The sequence below is a fragment of the Dendrobates tinctorius genome, unplaced genomic scaffold, assembly GCF_039654945.1.
Source record: "Dendrobates tinctorius isolate UK_male_01 unplaced genomic scaffold, ASM3965494v1 ptg000162l, whole genome shotgun sequence".
NCBI lineage: Eukaryota > Metazoa > Chordata > Amphibia > Anura > Dendrobatidae > Dendrobates > Dendrobates tinctorius.
Genome location: NW_027361829.1, coordinates 8,776,981 through 8,792,172, shown reverse-complemented (window position 1 = coordinate 8,792,172; position 15,192 = coordinate 8,776,981). Strand labels below are relative to the sequence as shown.

The following is a 15,192-nucleotide window of genomic DNA, read 5'->3' as shown; positions in this document are numbered from 1 at the left end:
AGTAAAATAATACTTCTACTCACCACTGTTCCTGCTGTGCCGCCACTCACTCTCCCGGAGCTCACATCACATTGTCACGCAAGGCGTGCAGCCAATCAACGCTGGCATCACTCCCCTCCTTCCGACAAATCGAACATTAGCTGCATCTCTGACTTTGTCTTGATGTCTGATTCGTCGGAAGGAGGGGAGAGAGAAGTTAGTGCTGATTTGCTACAAGGCCCTATTCCATATGCTAACTGTGTCTCCCTATATGTATATGGAACAATGTGCACTGGTCACTTGAGACCAAAGTAGAACTTTTTGGGCTATATGCAGAACACCTTGTGGGTTGTAAAATTAACACCGTAAATCACTCTCAAAACTATACCCACTATCAACCATGGAGGTGGCAGCATCAAGCTGTGGGGATATTTCTCCTTCAGCAAGGACAGGGAATTTGGTCAAAGTTTATGGGAAGATGGATGGAGCTAAATATACAAGGCAATTCTGTTGGGGCTGCAAAAGACTGGGATGAAGGGTCACCTTCCAGCAGGATAGTGACCATAAACAGACTGCCAGAGCTACAATGGAATGGTTTATATGAAAGCATATTAATATGCGTGTCTGGCCAGGGCACAGTCCAGATCTAAATCCCATTGATAATCTGTAACAAGACTTGAAATTGCTCTTCACAGACACTCCATCCAATCTCCCTGAGCTAGTTTGCAAAGAAGAATGGGAAAAAAATTCACACTAGATATGCAACACTGGTAGAGACATACCACAAAAGACTTGCAGCAAAAGGTACATATTGACGCAAGGTGGCTGAATACAAATGTATGTCACAATTTTCAGTTTTTAAAATATTTAGAAAACAATGTACCGTATATACTCGAGTATAAGCCGACCCGAGTATAAGCTGAGTCACCTACTTTTGCCACGGAAAACCGGGTAAGCTTATTGACTCATGTATAAGCCTGGTATGCATGGCTCCCTTGTCCCTATCCTACTTTGCATGTCTCCCTGTCATTGTATGAATGCCTCCCCCGTTCCTGTCATTGTATGCATGCCTCCCCCGTCCCTGTCATTGTATGCATGCCTCCCCCGTCCCTATCATTGTATGCATGCCTCCCCCGTCCCTATCATTGTATGCATGCCTCCCCCGTCCCAGTCATTGTATGCATGCCTCCCCCGTCCCTATCATTGTATGAATGCCTCCCCCATCCCTGTCATTGTATGCATGCCTCCCCCGTCCCTGTCATTGTATGCATGCCTCCCCCGTCCCTGTCATTGTATGCATGCCTCCCCTGTCCCTGTCATTGTATGCACGCGTCACTTCCCTGTATGTATGGCTCCTTATTCACTATCCTTGTTTGCATGTTTCCTATTGAAGAAATACAAACATCCATCCTACTCAACTACCTGCGTGCTGGCACTGCATCTCGTTCTGGCCGCTGTCGCCTGCAGCTCTTCCTGCTGAACGATCACGTGGCTCCGCTCATTAAGGCAATGAATATGCCCTCCACGCCTATGGGAGTGGAGAGCAGTGCATATTCATTACCTTAGTGAGCGGGGCCATGTGATCACTCGGCACGAAGAGTTGCTGGCAGCCGGAACGAGATGCAGTGCCAACACCCATAGCTCGCAGATAGGTGAGTATGATGTGTGCTGGAAGCCGGTGGCTGCAGCATGCTATTACAGCAGTGACACAGGTTTTAACCACAGCCGCTGGCTCCTGCCTCTGTGACCCACCCCCCGCTCCCCCTCCAGCACCTGCTTTCTGGGACATTGACTCGTGTATAAGCCGAGGGGGCGTTTTCAGCACAAAAAAATGTGCTGAAAAACTCGGCTTATACACGAGTATATACGGTATCCTTTCCTTTACACTTCACAGGCACTTACTATTTACAATTATAGAATGTTAAGAGGAAGGGACCTCTAGGGTCATCGTGTACAACACTCTGCTCAATGCAGGATTCACTAAACCATCTCAGACAGATGTCTGTCCAGCCTGTGTTTGAAGATTTCCATTGAAGGAGAAATTGTGACCTCTCGATGCAGCCTGTTCCACTCATTGATCACCCACACTGTCAAAAAGTTTTTTCCTAATATCTAATCTGTACCTTATCCCTTTTGAGTTTCATTCCATTGCGTCTCATAATTCCATGGGCAAATGAGAATAAGTATGATCCCTGTGCGCTGATATCCCTTGAAATATTTGTAGACAACTATTGTCTCCTCTTAGTCGTCTATTTTGCAAGCAAATATTCACGGATCTGTTAACCATTCCTCATAGGACATACTTTCCAGTCCACTCAATATCCTGGTAGCTCTTCTTTGAACTTGCTCCAGTTTTTCGATGTCTTTTTTTAAAATGTGCCCAGAACTGGACACATTATTCCAGATAAGGCCTGAATAGGAGGCTTATAGGGGGATAATTGCTTCACGTGATCTAGACTGTGCTTCTCTTAATACACTCTAGAACTGTATTTGCATTTTTGCTTCTGCAACACACTGTTGACTTGTGCAGTCTGTGACCTATTAGTAAGATAATCCTTTAATCGTCCCACCATGGGGAAAAAGTAAACCCAAGTCGTCTTCACAAGTGCTGTTGCTTAATTCTATTCTTCCCTTTCTGTAGATGTAATTTTTGTTTTTCTTGCTCCAATGTAGAAGCTTGCATTTCTCCCTTTTAAATACTATTCTATTAGTTGCTGCCCATTCTTCAAGCTTATCCAAGTTCTTCTAAATCCTTTTTCTGTCTTCTCTACTGTTAGCTATCCTCTAGCTTTACATCGTCTGCAAATTTGATCTACCTTCAGTTCTCTTATCTAGATCATTTATAAAAATGTTCAACAACACTGGGGCCAGGGCAGAGCCCTGTGTTGCCCCAGTTGAAACACTCTTCCAATTGGATGTGCAACAATTTGTTGCCACTCTTTGAGTATGATCACTGAGCCCATTATAAATCCACATAACTATAGCTTTGTCAATCCCATACTTGGTCATTTTTTCAATAGAGATAGTATGAGATATTTTATCAAATGCTTTGCTGAAGTTGAGATATACTACATCTACCGCATTTCTCTGATCCACCCGGTCAGTGATTCCATTGTAGAAGAAATTAGATTAGTCTGGCATAACTGGTTTGCTACAGACCCATTCTGACTCTTGTTGATTACTGTATTCTTATCCAAGTACTTACATACATGCTTTTTAATAATTTGTTCAAAGATCTTTCCTGGCATATGAGTAAGACTCACTGGCCTGTAATTTCCTGGCTCCATCTTCTTTCCTTTTTTGAAGATAGGGACAACATTTGCCCTTCTCCAATTTTCTGGGACTTTTCCTGTTCTCCAAGAATTTTTAAAGATTGTGGCTAGTGGTTCTTCCGTTTCCTCTCCTAACTCTAAGTACTCTAGGATGGAATTCACCTGGATAGGACATTTAAATTTATTTAAGTTAGCTAAGTGTTCCCTTACCATGTACCTGTTTATAGATATCACAACTTCTTTTTATTGATAGTGTGGATCCTTTTATTCCTTCAATACCACCGTTAAATGACCATTTGATGTTACAGTTGCTTTCTTAAAGAACATGGATGAAAAATAAGAATTTAAAAGTTCAGCCTTTTCAACATCATTTTTGACCACTTCACACGTTTCATTCTTTTAAAATCCTATAGCATCTTTTACTTTTCTCTTTTACTTTTGACATACCCCCAAATCCATTTTTAATTGCTATTGGTCTCCCTTGCAAGCCTCACTTCATTACTGGCTTTAGCTCTTCTCACGCTTGCTCTGCATTCCCTGCGAACAGCATTATATTCTTTAGCTATGCCCCTTTCTTTCCATTTAATATACCTTTATTGTTTCCTGTATAACAAGTGTTCACGTTCAGAGTTAATCCACCGTGGTCTCTTTAAAAGCTTCCAATTCCTCATTCTTTTCAGGATTGTTACTGATTGTGCAGTGAGAATTTCACTTGGCAAAATTTCCCATCCTTCTTGGACATTTCTGTTCTTCAGAACATCCAGCCATTGAACCTTTCGTAACCTCTTTCTGAGTCCATTAAAATCAGCCTTTCTGAAGTCCAACCTTAACGTCCGAGACCTCGCTGGTGGTCTTCCTCTTGTAATGCAAAATTCGAGGATAGCATGATCGCTGCCTCCTAAATTCCCAGTCAACTTTACTTCCTCAGCCATTTCCTTCCTCTTGGTCACAATTAGTTCCAAGATTGCACATCGTTTTTTTCTCTCTTCTACCTTTCGAAAGATAAAGTTGTCAGCAAGAGAAGAGAACAATTTTCTGGACCCATCACTTTTGCCTGAGAGAGGTTCCCAACAAATATCTGGATAGTTAAAATCTCCCATGATCACTGTCATATTTTTTTTTTTTAGAACAGAGACATCTGATGTAAAAAGAGTTCATTCTTATTTTCAGTCTGTCCAGGTGGCCTATAGTAAACATCTACAATAGTGTCCGTTCTGTGCTTCTCTCCTTGTATTTTTACCCAAATTGTTTCTGTAGAGCTACCATTCTCTGAAGCTTGGATCTCTGTGGAGATGTATGTTTTCCTAACACACAATGCAGCAACTCTTCTCTCCTTGTTAATCCTGTTTCTAATAAATGAGTTGCAGCCTTCAAGGTTTGCATTCCAAGCATGTATTTCATCCCACAAAGTTTAATTGATGTCTGACATCATATCTCTCTTCCTGTGTTAACAGCTCCAATTTTCCTTGTTTGTTTCCCATGCTCTATGCATCTGTATAGACACATTTTAGTTTGTAGTCGGTTTGTCTTGCTCCTCTATCTTCATGCAGAATTTGTTTTTGTTCTTTATTTCCACTTTTAACCCCTTTCCTACAATGGACGTAATATTCCGTCCATGTGACCCTGGACCTAATTCCCATGGACGTAATATTACGTCATAGCGATCAGCGGCGCCCACGTGGTGAGCACCGCTGATCGCGGCCGGGTGTCAGCTGATTATCACAGCTGACACCCGGCACAACGTGTCAGGGGCGGTCACGGACCGCCCCCGACACGTTAACCCCTTGCACACCGCGATCAAACATGATCGCGGTGTACCGGGGGGTTAAAGGGAAGCATCGGCGGGGAGGGGGCTCCCTCCGTGCTTCCCTGAGCCCCCCACGGCAGCGCAATGTGCAGCGCTGCTGCGGGGAGCTCCATCCCTGCAGGTCCCCGGATCCAAGATGGCGACGGGGGCCTGCAGGGAGCTGGCTTCCTCAGTGCCTGCAAAGCGCAGGCACGAGGAAGCCTTGTGCAGTGCCTGTGACAGATCTGTCACATGACAGTTATGTCCCCCCTGGGACAATGTAATAAAGATAAAAAAAAAGTGTAAAAATAATTTAAAGAAAATCGCTAAATAAATTAAAAAAAAAAAATAATCCCTAATAAATTCATTTTTTGGAAATAATAATAATAAAAAAATAAAAGTACACATATTTGGTATCGCCGCGTCCGTAACGACCAGCCCTATAAAACTGTCCCTTTAGTTAACCCCTTTAGCGAACCCCTTAAAAAATAAAAAAATAAACGACGCAAAAAATGATTTATCATACTGCCGAACAAAAAGTGCAATAACGCGCAATCAAAAAGACGCATATAAATATCCATGGTACCGCTGAAAACGTCATCTTGTCCCGCAAAAAACGAGCCGCCATGCAGCATCATCAGCAAAAAAATAAAAAAGTTATAGCTCGCAGAATAAAGCGATGCAAAAATAATAATTTTTTATATAAAATTGTTTTCATTGCATAAAAGCGCCAAAACGTAAAAAAAACCTAAATGAGGTATCGCTGTAACCGTACTGACCCGAAGGATAAAAGTGCTTTATCAATTTTACTGTAGGCAGAACGTTGTAAGCGCACCCCCCAAAAGAAATTCATGAAACGCTGGTTTTTGTTCATTCTACGTCCCAAAAATCGGAATAAAAAGCGATCAAAAGATGTCACGTGCCCGAAAATGATGCCAACAAAAACGTCAACTCGTCCCGCAAAAAATAATAAAATTAAAAGAAAATGTATTTATTTCTATTTTCCCATTAGGGTTGGGGTTAGGGCTAGGGTTAGGGCTGAGATTAGGGTTAGGGGTGTGTTGGGGTTAGGGTTGGAGTTATAATTGGGGGGTTTCCACTGTTTGGGTACATCAGGTGCTCTCCAAATGCAACATGGCGTCTGATCTCAATTCCAGCCAATTCTGCGTTGAAAAAGTAAAATGGTGCTCCTTCCCTTCCAAGCTCTGCCATGCGCCCAAACAGTGTTTTACCCCCACATATGGGGTATCAGCCTACTCAGGACAAATTGCACAATAACTTTTGGGGTCCAAATTCTCTTGTTACCCTTAGGAAAATAAAAAATTGAGGGCAAAGATATCATTTTTGTGGAAAAAAATGATTTTTTTTATTTTCACGCCCGGGCGTTATAAACTTCTGTGAAGCACTTGGGGGTTCAAAGTGCTCACCACACATCTAGATAAGTTCCGTGGGGGGTCTAGTTTCCAAAATGGGGTCATTTGTGGGGGGGTTTCCACTGTTTAGGTACATCAGGGGCTCTCCAAAGGCAACATGACACCCGCAGACCATTCCATCAAAGTCTGCATTCCAAAACGTCACTACTTCCCTTCTGAGCCCCGACGTGTGCCCATACAGTAGTTTTCACCCACATATGGGGTATCAGCGTACTCAGGACGAACTGGACAACGACTTTTAGGGTCCAATTTCTCCTGGTACCCTTGGGAAAATAAAAAATCGGTGACTAAAAGATCATGTTTGCGGAAAAAATACGATTTTTTTATTTTCACGCCTGGGCGTTATAAACTTCTGTGAAGCACTGGGGGGGGTTCAAAGTGCTCACCACACATCTAGATAAGTTCCTTGGGGGGTCTAGTTTCCAAAATGGTGTCATTTGTGGGGGGTTTTCACTGTTTTGGTGCATCAGGGGCTTTCCAAACGCGACATGGTGTCCGATTTCAATTCCAGCCAAAAACGTCAAATGGCGCTGCTTCCCTTCCGAGCTCTGCCATGCGCCCAAATAGTGGTTTACCCCCACATGTGGGGTATCATCATACTCAGGACAAATTGCACAATAACTTTTAGGGTCCTGTTACCCTTGGAAAAATAAGAATTGAGGGTGAAAAGATCATTTTTGTGTGAAAAAATATGATTTTTTAATTGTACCGCTGTACGTTATAAACTTCTGTGAAGCCCTTGTGGGTTCAAAGTTCTCACCACATATCTAGATAATTTCCTTGGGGGGTCTGGTTTCCAAAATGGGGTCACTTGTGGGGGGTTTCCACTGTTTAGGTACATCAGGGGTTCTCCAAACGTGACATGGCGTCAGATCTGAATTCCATCCAATTTTGCATTGAAAAAGTCAAACGGCTTTCCTTCCATTCTGAGCTCTGCCATGCGCCGAAGCAGTGGTCCCCCCACATATCAGGTATCGGTGTACTCAGGACAAACTGCACAATAACTTTTGCGTCCAATTTCTCCTGTTACCCTTGGTAAAATAAAAAAAATTGAACCTGAAGTATTTTTTTAGTGAAAAAAAGTTAAATGTTCATTTTTTTAAAAATATTCAAAAAAATTCCTGTGATGCACCTGAAGGGTTAATAAACTTCTTGAATGTGGTTTTGAGCACCTTAAGGGGTGCAGTTTTTAAAATGGTGTCACTTTTGGGTATTTTCTATCATATAGACCCCTCAAAGTGGCTTCAAATGTGAGGTGGTCCATAAAAATAAAATGGTGTTGCAAAAATGAGAAATCGCTGGTCAACTTTTAACCCTTATAACTTCCTAACAAAAAAATTTTGGTTCCAAGATTGTGCTGATGTAAACATGTGGGAAATGTTAGTTATCAAGTTTTTTGTGTGCCGTATCTCTGTGATTTAAGGGCATAAAAATTCAGAGTTGGAAAATTGCGAAATTTTAAAAATTTTCGCCAAATTTCAGTTTTTTTTCACAAATAAACGCAAGTTATTTGAATGAAATTTTACCACTAACATGAAGTACAATATGTCACGAGAAAACAATGTCAGAATCACCGGGATCCATGGAAGCGTTTCAGAATTATTACCTCATAAAGGGACAGTGGTCAGAATTGTAAAAATTGGCCCGGGAGTTAACGTGCAAACCACCCTTGGTAGTGAAGGGGTTAATAGCAGGGTTCCCCAAATAACTAGCTGCATATTTTTATCAACTTTATGTTGATATATCACATAGAATCCCAATAAACATTTATGTTTGTGGGTGTAACGTGAAAAAAAATGTGGAAAGGTAGGTTGACAGAATAGTGGACAACTCCTTTACTGATTTGTGTGTTTTTTTTTTGTTTTTTTTTGTTTTTTTTTTTTAAGGTAAGCATATATTTGCCAGCAATAAAAACGATGAAAAGCGTTGTGGAAAGAATGAAAAACCTGAGTAATTTTATAGTAAGTATCTTTTATTTTTCTTTCTAAATCTTGGTCACTGTCCAAAACATGCAGTGAACTGGTTGTAATGAAACAGTTATTATTATGAAGTGAAACAGGATATACATTTCTTTTAGATTAGAGATTCTGAAAAATACTTTATGCCCCACATAGAAACTTTATGTAGCTCAATATATGTGTTTGGCAATGACCTGATCATCTCTTTTCTTGTACATCAATAAGAGGTTACAGTCATATGTTAAAGTTTGTGCACCCCTATTAATGTTAACCTTTTTTCTTTATAACAATTTTGGTTTTTGCAACAGCTATTTCAGTTTCATATATCTAATAACTGATGGACTCAGTTATATTTCTGGATTCAAATGAGGTTTATTGTACTAACAGAAAATGTGCAATCTGCATTTAAACAAAATTTGACCGGTGCAAAAGTATGGGCACCTCAACATAAAAGTGACATTAATATTTCGTAGATCCTCCTTTTGCAAAAATAACAGCCTCTAGTCGCTTCCTGTAGCTATTAATGAGATCCTAGATGAAGGTATTTGTGTCCATTCCTGTTTACAAAACAATTCCAGTTCAGTTAAGTTTGATGGTCGCCGAGCATGGACAGCCCACTTCAAATCATCCCACAGATGTTCAATGATATTCAGGTCTGGGGACTGGGATGGCCATTCCAGAACATTGTAATTGTTCCTCTGCATGAATGCCTGAGTAGATTTGGAGCAGTGTTTTGGATCATTGTCTTGCTGAAATATCCATCCCCTGCGTAACTTCAACTTCGTCACTGATTCTTGCACATTATTGTCAAGAATCTGCTGATACTGAGTTGAATCCATGCGACCCTCAACTTTAACAAGATTCCCGGTGCCGGCATTGGCCACACAGCCCCAAAGCATGATGGAACCTCCACCAAATTTTACTGTGGGTAGCAAGTGTTTTTCTTGGAATGCTGTGTTTTTAGCCTCCATGCATAACAACGCCTTTTTGTATGACCAAACAACTCAATCTTTGTTTCATCAGTCCACAGGACCTTCTTCCAAAATGTAACTGGCTTGTCCAAATGTGCTTTTGCATACCTCAGGCGACTCTGTGGCGTGCTTGCAGAAACGGCTTCTTTCGCATCACTCTCCGATACAGCTTCTCCTTGTGCAAAGTGCGCTGTATTGTTGACCGATGCACAGTGACACCATCTGCAGCAAGATGATGCTGCAGGTCTTTGGAGGTGGTCTGTGGATTGTCCTTGACTGTTCTCACCATTCTTCTTCTCTGCCTTTCTGATATTTTTCTTGGCTTGCCACTTCTGGGCTTAACAAGAACTGTACCTGTGTTCTTCCATTTCCTTACTATGTTCCTCACAGTGGAAACTGACAGGTTAAATCTCTGAGACAACTTTTTGTATCCTTCCCCTGAAAAGGTATGTTGAATAATCTTTGTTTTCAGATAATTTGAGAATTGTTTTGAGGAGCCCATGATGCCACTCTTCATAGGAGAATCAAATAGGAGAACTACTTTCAATAGGCCACCTTAAATACCTTTTCTCATGATTTGATACACCTGCCCATACTTGTGCACCGGTTAAATTTTGTTTAAATGCAGATTGCACATTTTCTGTTAGTACAATAAGCCTCATTTGAATCCAGAAATATAACTGAGTCCATCAGTTATTGGATATATGAAACTGAAATAGCTGTTGCAAAAAACAAAATTGTTAAAAAGAAAAAAGGTTAACATTAATAGGGGTGCCTAAACTTTAACATATGACTGTAAGTACAACATATAGTTATGTCTCATACTGGCTCCCTGTCTTTGATAGTGGTTCAGAAACCAAACCTATATCTTTGCTAGCAGATGAAGGCTGTAATATTCATTCATCATCTGCTTTTAACAGCCATTTGTGTCACAGATTTCTGCCCATGTTTGTTAATGTTAAAGGTCAATGCCAATGTCTGATATTGGCATTTACAATGTCATAGTCAAGGGGGGTGCGCCATTCTATGTGCCTATCGGTGCCCTCATGACATTATAATGGGATGCCGATAGGTTGCCATGATGGCCGGGGGTCTGCTGAAGTCCCCAATGCCTGTCATGACGGAATTCCTGTGAATACCGGTTTCTGGCAGGTGTTCATAGGAGCCCATGAATTTTGCTGTATACAGAAACCCTATGCTCTTGCTGTATATAATCAAGTGATCGGATGAGAGCAGGTTCAAGGAGACTAACAAGTACAGTAAAAAGTTGAAAAAGACATATGAAAAGATTAATTTTACCATTATGTCCATAAAAGTCCAATTTTTGAAAATATAAAATGAACCCCTTCACGCAGCGGCCAATTTCAGTTTTTGTGTTGCCTTATTTTCCTCTTTTAAGGTCGTGCCTCATTTATCTTTCTGTCTACATTGACATATTAGGGCTTGTTTATTGGACGAGTTGTACCACAAGTGCACTGGAAAATGTAAAAAAATCCAAATGCAGTGAAATTGTGAAAAAAACCAACTCTATTCTGATAGTTTTTTGGCTATTGTTTTTACGGTATACATATTGTGGTAAAAATGACCATGCAATATGATTCTCCTCATCAATACGATTACAGAGATACCAAACATGTTCAGTTTCTTTATTTTGCTTTAGTGGTGAAAACAAAATCTGAAGTTTGGAAAAAAAAAAAAAATTCATTGGGTTGTGTCACCGTTCTCCGAGACCCGTAACATTTTTTTTTTTTTTAATTCTTTTATTAAGCCATAAGCAGTTATATCACACACACATTTAGTACAAGATGTTAAGTTTGATACAAAACATATATATGCCCAAATAACATGAAACATGATATGTGTATCAATTGTGTGTAAATAAAACAAACATAATATCAATTAAATCACAGTGGTGTTGTGTTATTATATCAGTAATAAAACCTGCCTAGCTTCTAAACCCTACCTACATCTACCAAAACATAAACTATTCCGCAGCCTACTTCTTTACAGTGAGTAGTTTACTGTGCGACATCTCCGCTCTGCAAGGTGAGGTGAGAGGAGTTCCACCTTTCCCAAATCTTTGTGAATTTGCCCGGGCATCCTCTATTTTGGTACAGTGTACGTTCATATGGAATAATAGAGTTTATTAGAGTGATCCAGGACCCAAGAGAAGGAGGTGAGTTCCCCATCCACCGCAACGCCACTATCTTCCGTGCCATGAACAGTGTCTCCCGTAGAAAAATCCCAACATAATGACCCCATGTCTCCTCATCCCACACTCCAAACAGACAGATCAGTGGTTCAAGGGGAACAGGGGTTTGTACCAGGGATGTTAATAATGATGTCACCCCCCCTCCAGTATTGCGCAACAACAGGATAGCACCAGATCATATGAATAATGTCTGCATCCATTGAATGACATCTCAAACATTCTGATGATGGGTATCGGCCCATCTTAAAGAGTCGTATTGGAGTCAAATATGATTAATAATATACAATTGTATCATCCTGTTGTTGGCAGACGAAGACACCCAAATTGGTGACTCCAGGATTTCTTCCCATTCTTCACCCTGTGTATCTGGGATGAGCCTCTCCCATTTCTTCTTAACGGACTCTAAGGCACATTCTGTCCCCACTGACAACAGATATGTATATAGGGAGGAGATGAGACCCTGAGGGCCCTGTGATTTGAGAATCCCTATCAGAGGTAAAGACGAGATGGCATTATCTATACCCATACCTCTCATGTGCGATTGAAAAGCTGATCTTAGCTGTAAATAATGGAAAAACTGGGATCTCGGGACACTGCGATTAACTTGTAATTGCTCAAAGGATACCAATGTTCCATGATCATACAGATCACCTATCGTAAAGACACTATACTGAGCCCAGAACTCGGCGGATGGATTTTCACGTAGCACCGGGAGGTAGTCATTATTCCATAGGGGCAGTTCAGCTATAATATCCCTAAATCTGACCGCCCCCTTAATCTGTCTCCATACCGATCGTGCCAGACGAAGTAAAGGTAGCAGTTTCAAGACATTTATTTTCTTCATTTCTAAAAAACCCAGTGGGCAACTAATCTGTGCAGCATGAAGTAGATGACTCTCAGAATTCGGGAGATGACCTCCAGGAATCCATGAACTTATGGCCTTGGCCTGCCCAGCTAGATAATATAAGAAGAAATCGGGTAATGCTGCCCCCCTCCCCCCCGGGCCTCTGTAGAGTGGTTAGTTTAAGTTTAGGCCTGGCTTTCCCCCAAATAAAGGATGTGGTTTGGGAGTTCAGATTAGGAAAAAAAGGATCTGGGCACCACCACCGCACTATGTTGAAGAAAGTAGCTAAGCTTGGGGAGCAATATCATTTTTATTAAATTAATACGTCCGGCTACAGACAGTGGAAGTTTACCCCAAATCGCAAATTTACCCTTGACCATTTCCAGCAATGGTTGTATATTGAGTTGCAGATCAAATTTGCTACCCTGAGAGATATGGACACCCAGATATTTAAAATTGCTTACAATGGGCAGTAAGGAGAGAGTCTCAAGTCATGGCATTGGAGCATGGGAAAGAGGCATCAAAGCAGACTTCTCCCAGTTTATATGTAGGCCAGAATATTTACTGAATTTATTTATGGTAGTGATCACTCTTGTCAGGGTCTCTTCCGCTTTGTCCATAAATATCACCATATCGTCAGCATATTGGCCTATAGTATCTGTGCGACCCGATATTTCTATACCAGCAATATTAGGGGAAGATCTTATACGAATTGCCAGCGCCTCAATAGCAAGAGCAAAAAGAGCCGGGGAAAGGGGACACTCTTGACGAGTTCCCCTATGCAATGAAAATGATTCAGATATGGAGTTATTGACAGTGACCCGGGCCCTGGGCTTCATGTATAAAACATTGACCCATTTTTGAAATCTATCACCAAATCCATCTCTCTGCAAACATGCATGGAGAAAAGGCCATTCAAGCGAGTCAAAGGCCTTGGCCGCATCCAGCGACGCCAATGCCCATTCATTATCTGATACCAGAGAACTATATTGGACCACTGACTGGACACGTCTGATATTTATGGAGGTACTCTTACCCGGCATAAAACCCGTCTGATCAGGGTGTACAAGATCTAATATAACAGAGTTCACTCTTTTGGCCAGAATTTTTGTAAGAATTTTATAGTCCACATTTACTAGTGATATAGGCCTGTAAGATCCACAATCTAAAGGGTCCTTCCCTTCCTTTCTTAGAACTATTATATTGGCCTCATAAAAGGACTCCGGCATGCATCCTCCTTCCCAAATCTCACGCAACACCGTCAACAAAAGGGGCACCAGTATATCCTGGTATTTCCTATACAATTCCACAGGAAATCCATCCGGTCCAGGGGCCTTCCCAGAGGCCATGTCTTTTATTGCATCCTCTACCTCCTCCAAAGTAAACTCAGCATCCATAAAGGCCTGTTGGGAAGGACTTAGCGTAGGAAACTCTATATCTGACAGATAATTTAGACACTCCGGGCCGTCCATATCAGTCTTAGAATTATACAATGAACCATAATAATCAGAAAAGCACCCTAGTGTCTCCTCAGTTGAGGAAACCAAAGTACCACCCGAATCACGGATCTGTAGAATTGTATTAGTTGTGTTATGCTGTCGTACCAAGTTAGCCAGAAATCTGCTTGCCTGATTCCCCATTTCAAATTAAGACTGCCGGGCAAAAAATAATTTACGTTTCGTCTTGGTGTCAGTGTATTGAGCATATAACCTTTGAGCGGTCAGCCACTCTATCCTATTACTGTTAGTTTGATCCGATATATAGGCTGCCTCCGAGTCTTTCAGACGTCGCTCTATCTCGCCATCCTCCTCCGACGTCACCCGTTTAATGTGAGAAATCGTGGAGGATAGACAACACCGCAAATAGGCTTTAAGAGCATCCCAAAATACATTAATACTTCGGGGTGAGACGAGACGAAGCAACGCAACTGATCTATCGTTCTATCAGGGGATGTTATCAACTTCAGCCAAAAAAGGTTCAGCTTCCATGTTATCCTTTTAGTCAATGGCCCACCTTTAAGCTTGAGAATAACTGGACTATGGTCCGAGATCCCCCTGCTTCCATGTTTAATATCATCCACCCACGCCACCAGACTGCTGGACCCAAAAATGTAATCTATGCGAGACAGAGAGTGTTTAGTGGAGGAATGGCAAGTATACTCCTTGGTCTCTGGATGGCGCACTCTCCATAGATCCAGCCACCCACTACCCGCCATAAATTGTGACAGTTGGGATGTACCCGGGGGGGGGGACCCCATCCTGTATTCCATCACCCAGTCTCAATTTATCAAGATGGCCATTCATGACCAGATTAAAATCTCCCATACAGATGACATGTGCGTCTGGGTAATTTAAAGCAAAGCTCAATGCCTTCTGAATAATTGATATATTGGCCGGAGGGGGATTATAGATAAAAAGAATGACATATTTCTGAGAGTTAATCAGTGCATGAACGAACACAAATCGCCCCTCGGGGTCCCTCCGGTCCTCCCTGGCCTCCCACCTAACATCCTTATGAATTAACAGTGAAACTCCCCTTGAGTAGCTAGTGTGAAAAGCATGTATAAACCATTGCACCCACGGTTTCTGTACCCACCGAACCGTATCTCTGGTCAGGTGTGTCTCTACCAGGGTCACAATGTGAGGACGGTAATGTCTAATTTGTGAGAACACCTTAATTTTCTTTCGGGGGGTTTTTATGCCTCTTACATTCCAGGTCATACAATTCAGCTCAGAAC

General features: G+C 41.6%; 1 protein-coding gene across 5 annotated transcripts in view; it reads left to right on the top strand.

Annotated features, from left to right (window-relative positions):
* The window catches only part of HUS1 (HUS1 checkpoint clamp component), a 229,422-nt gene that overhangs the window by 136,282 nt on the left and 77,948 nt on the right, over nucleotides 1–15,192 (top strand). For all 5 annotated transcript variants that reach the window (XM_073549844.1, XM_073549846.1, XM_073549847.1 and 2 more), the window contains one exon: nucleotides 8,357–8,431. In XM_073549844.1, coding sequence (XP_073405945.1) covers nucleotides 8,357–8,431 — 75 coding nt within the window. The remainder of the gene's footprint in view (nucleotides 1–8,356; nucleotides 8,432–15,192) is intronic.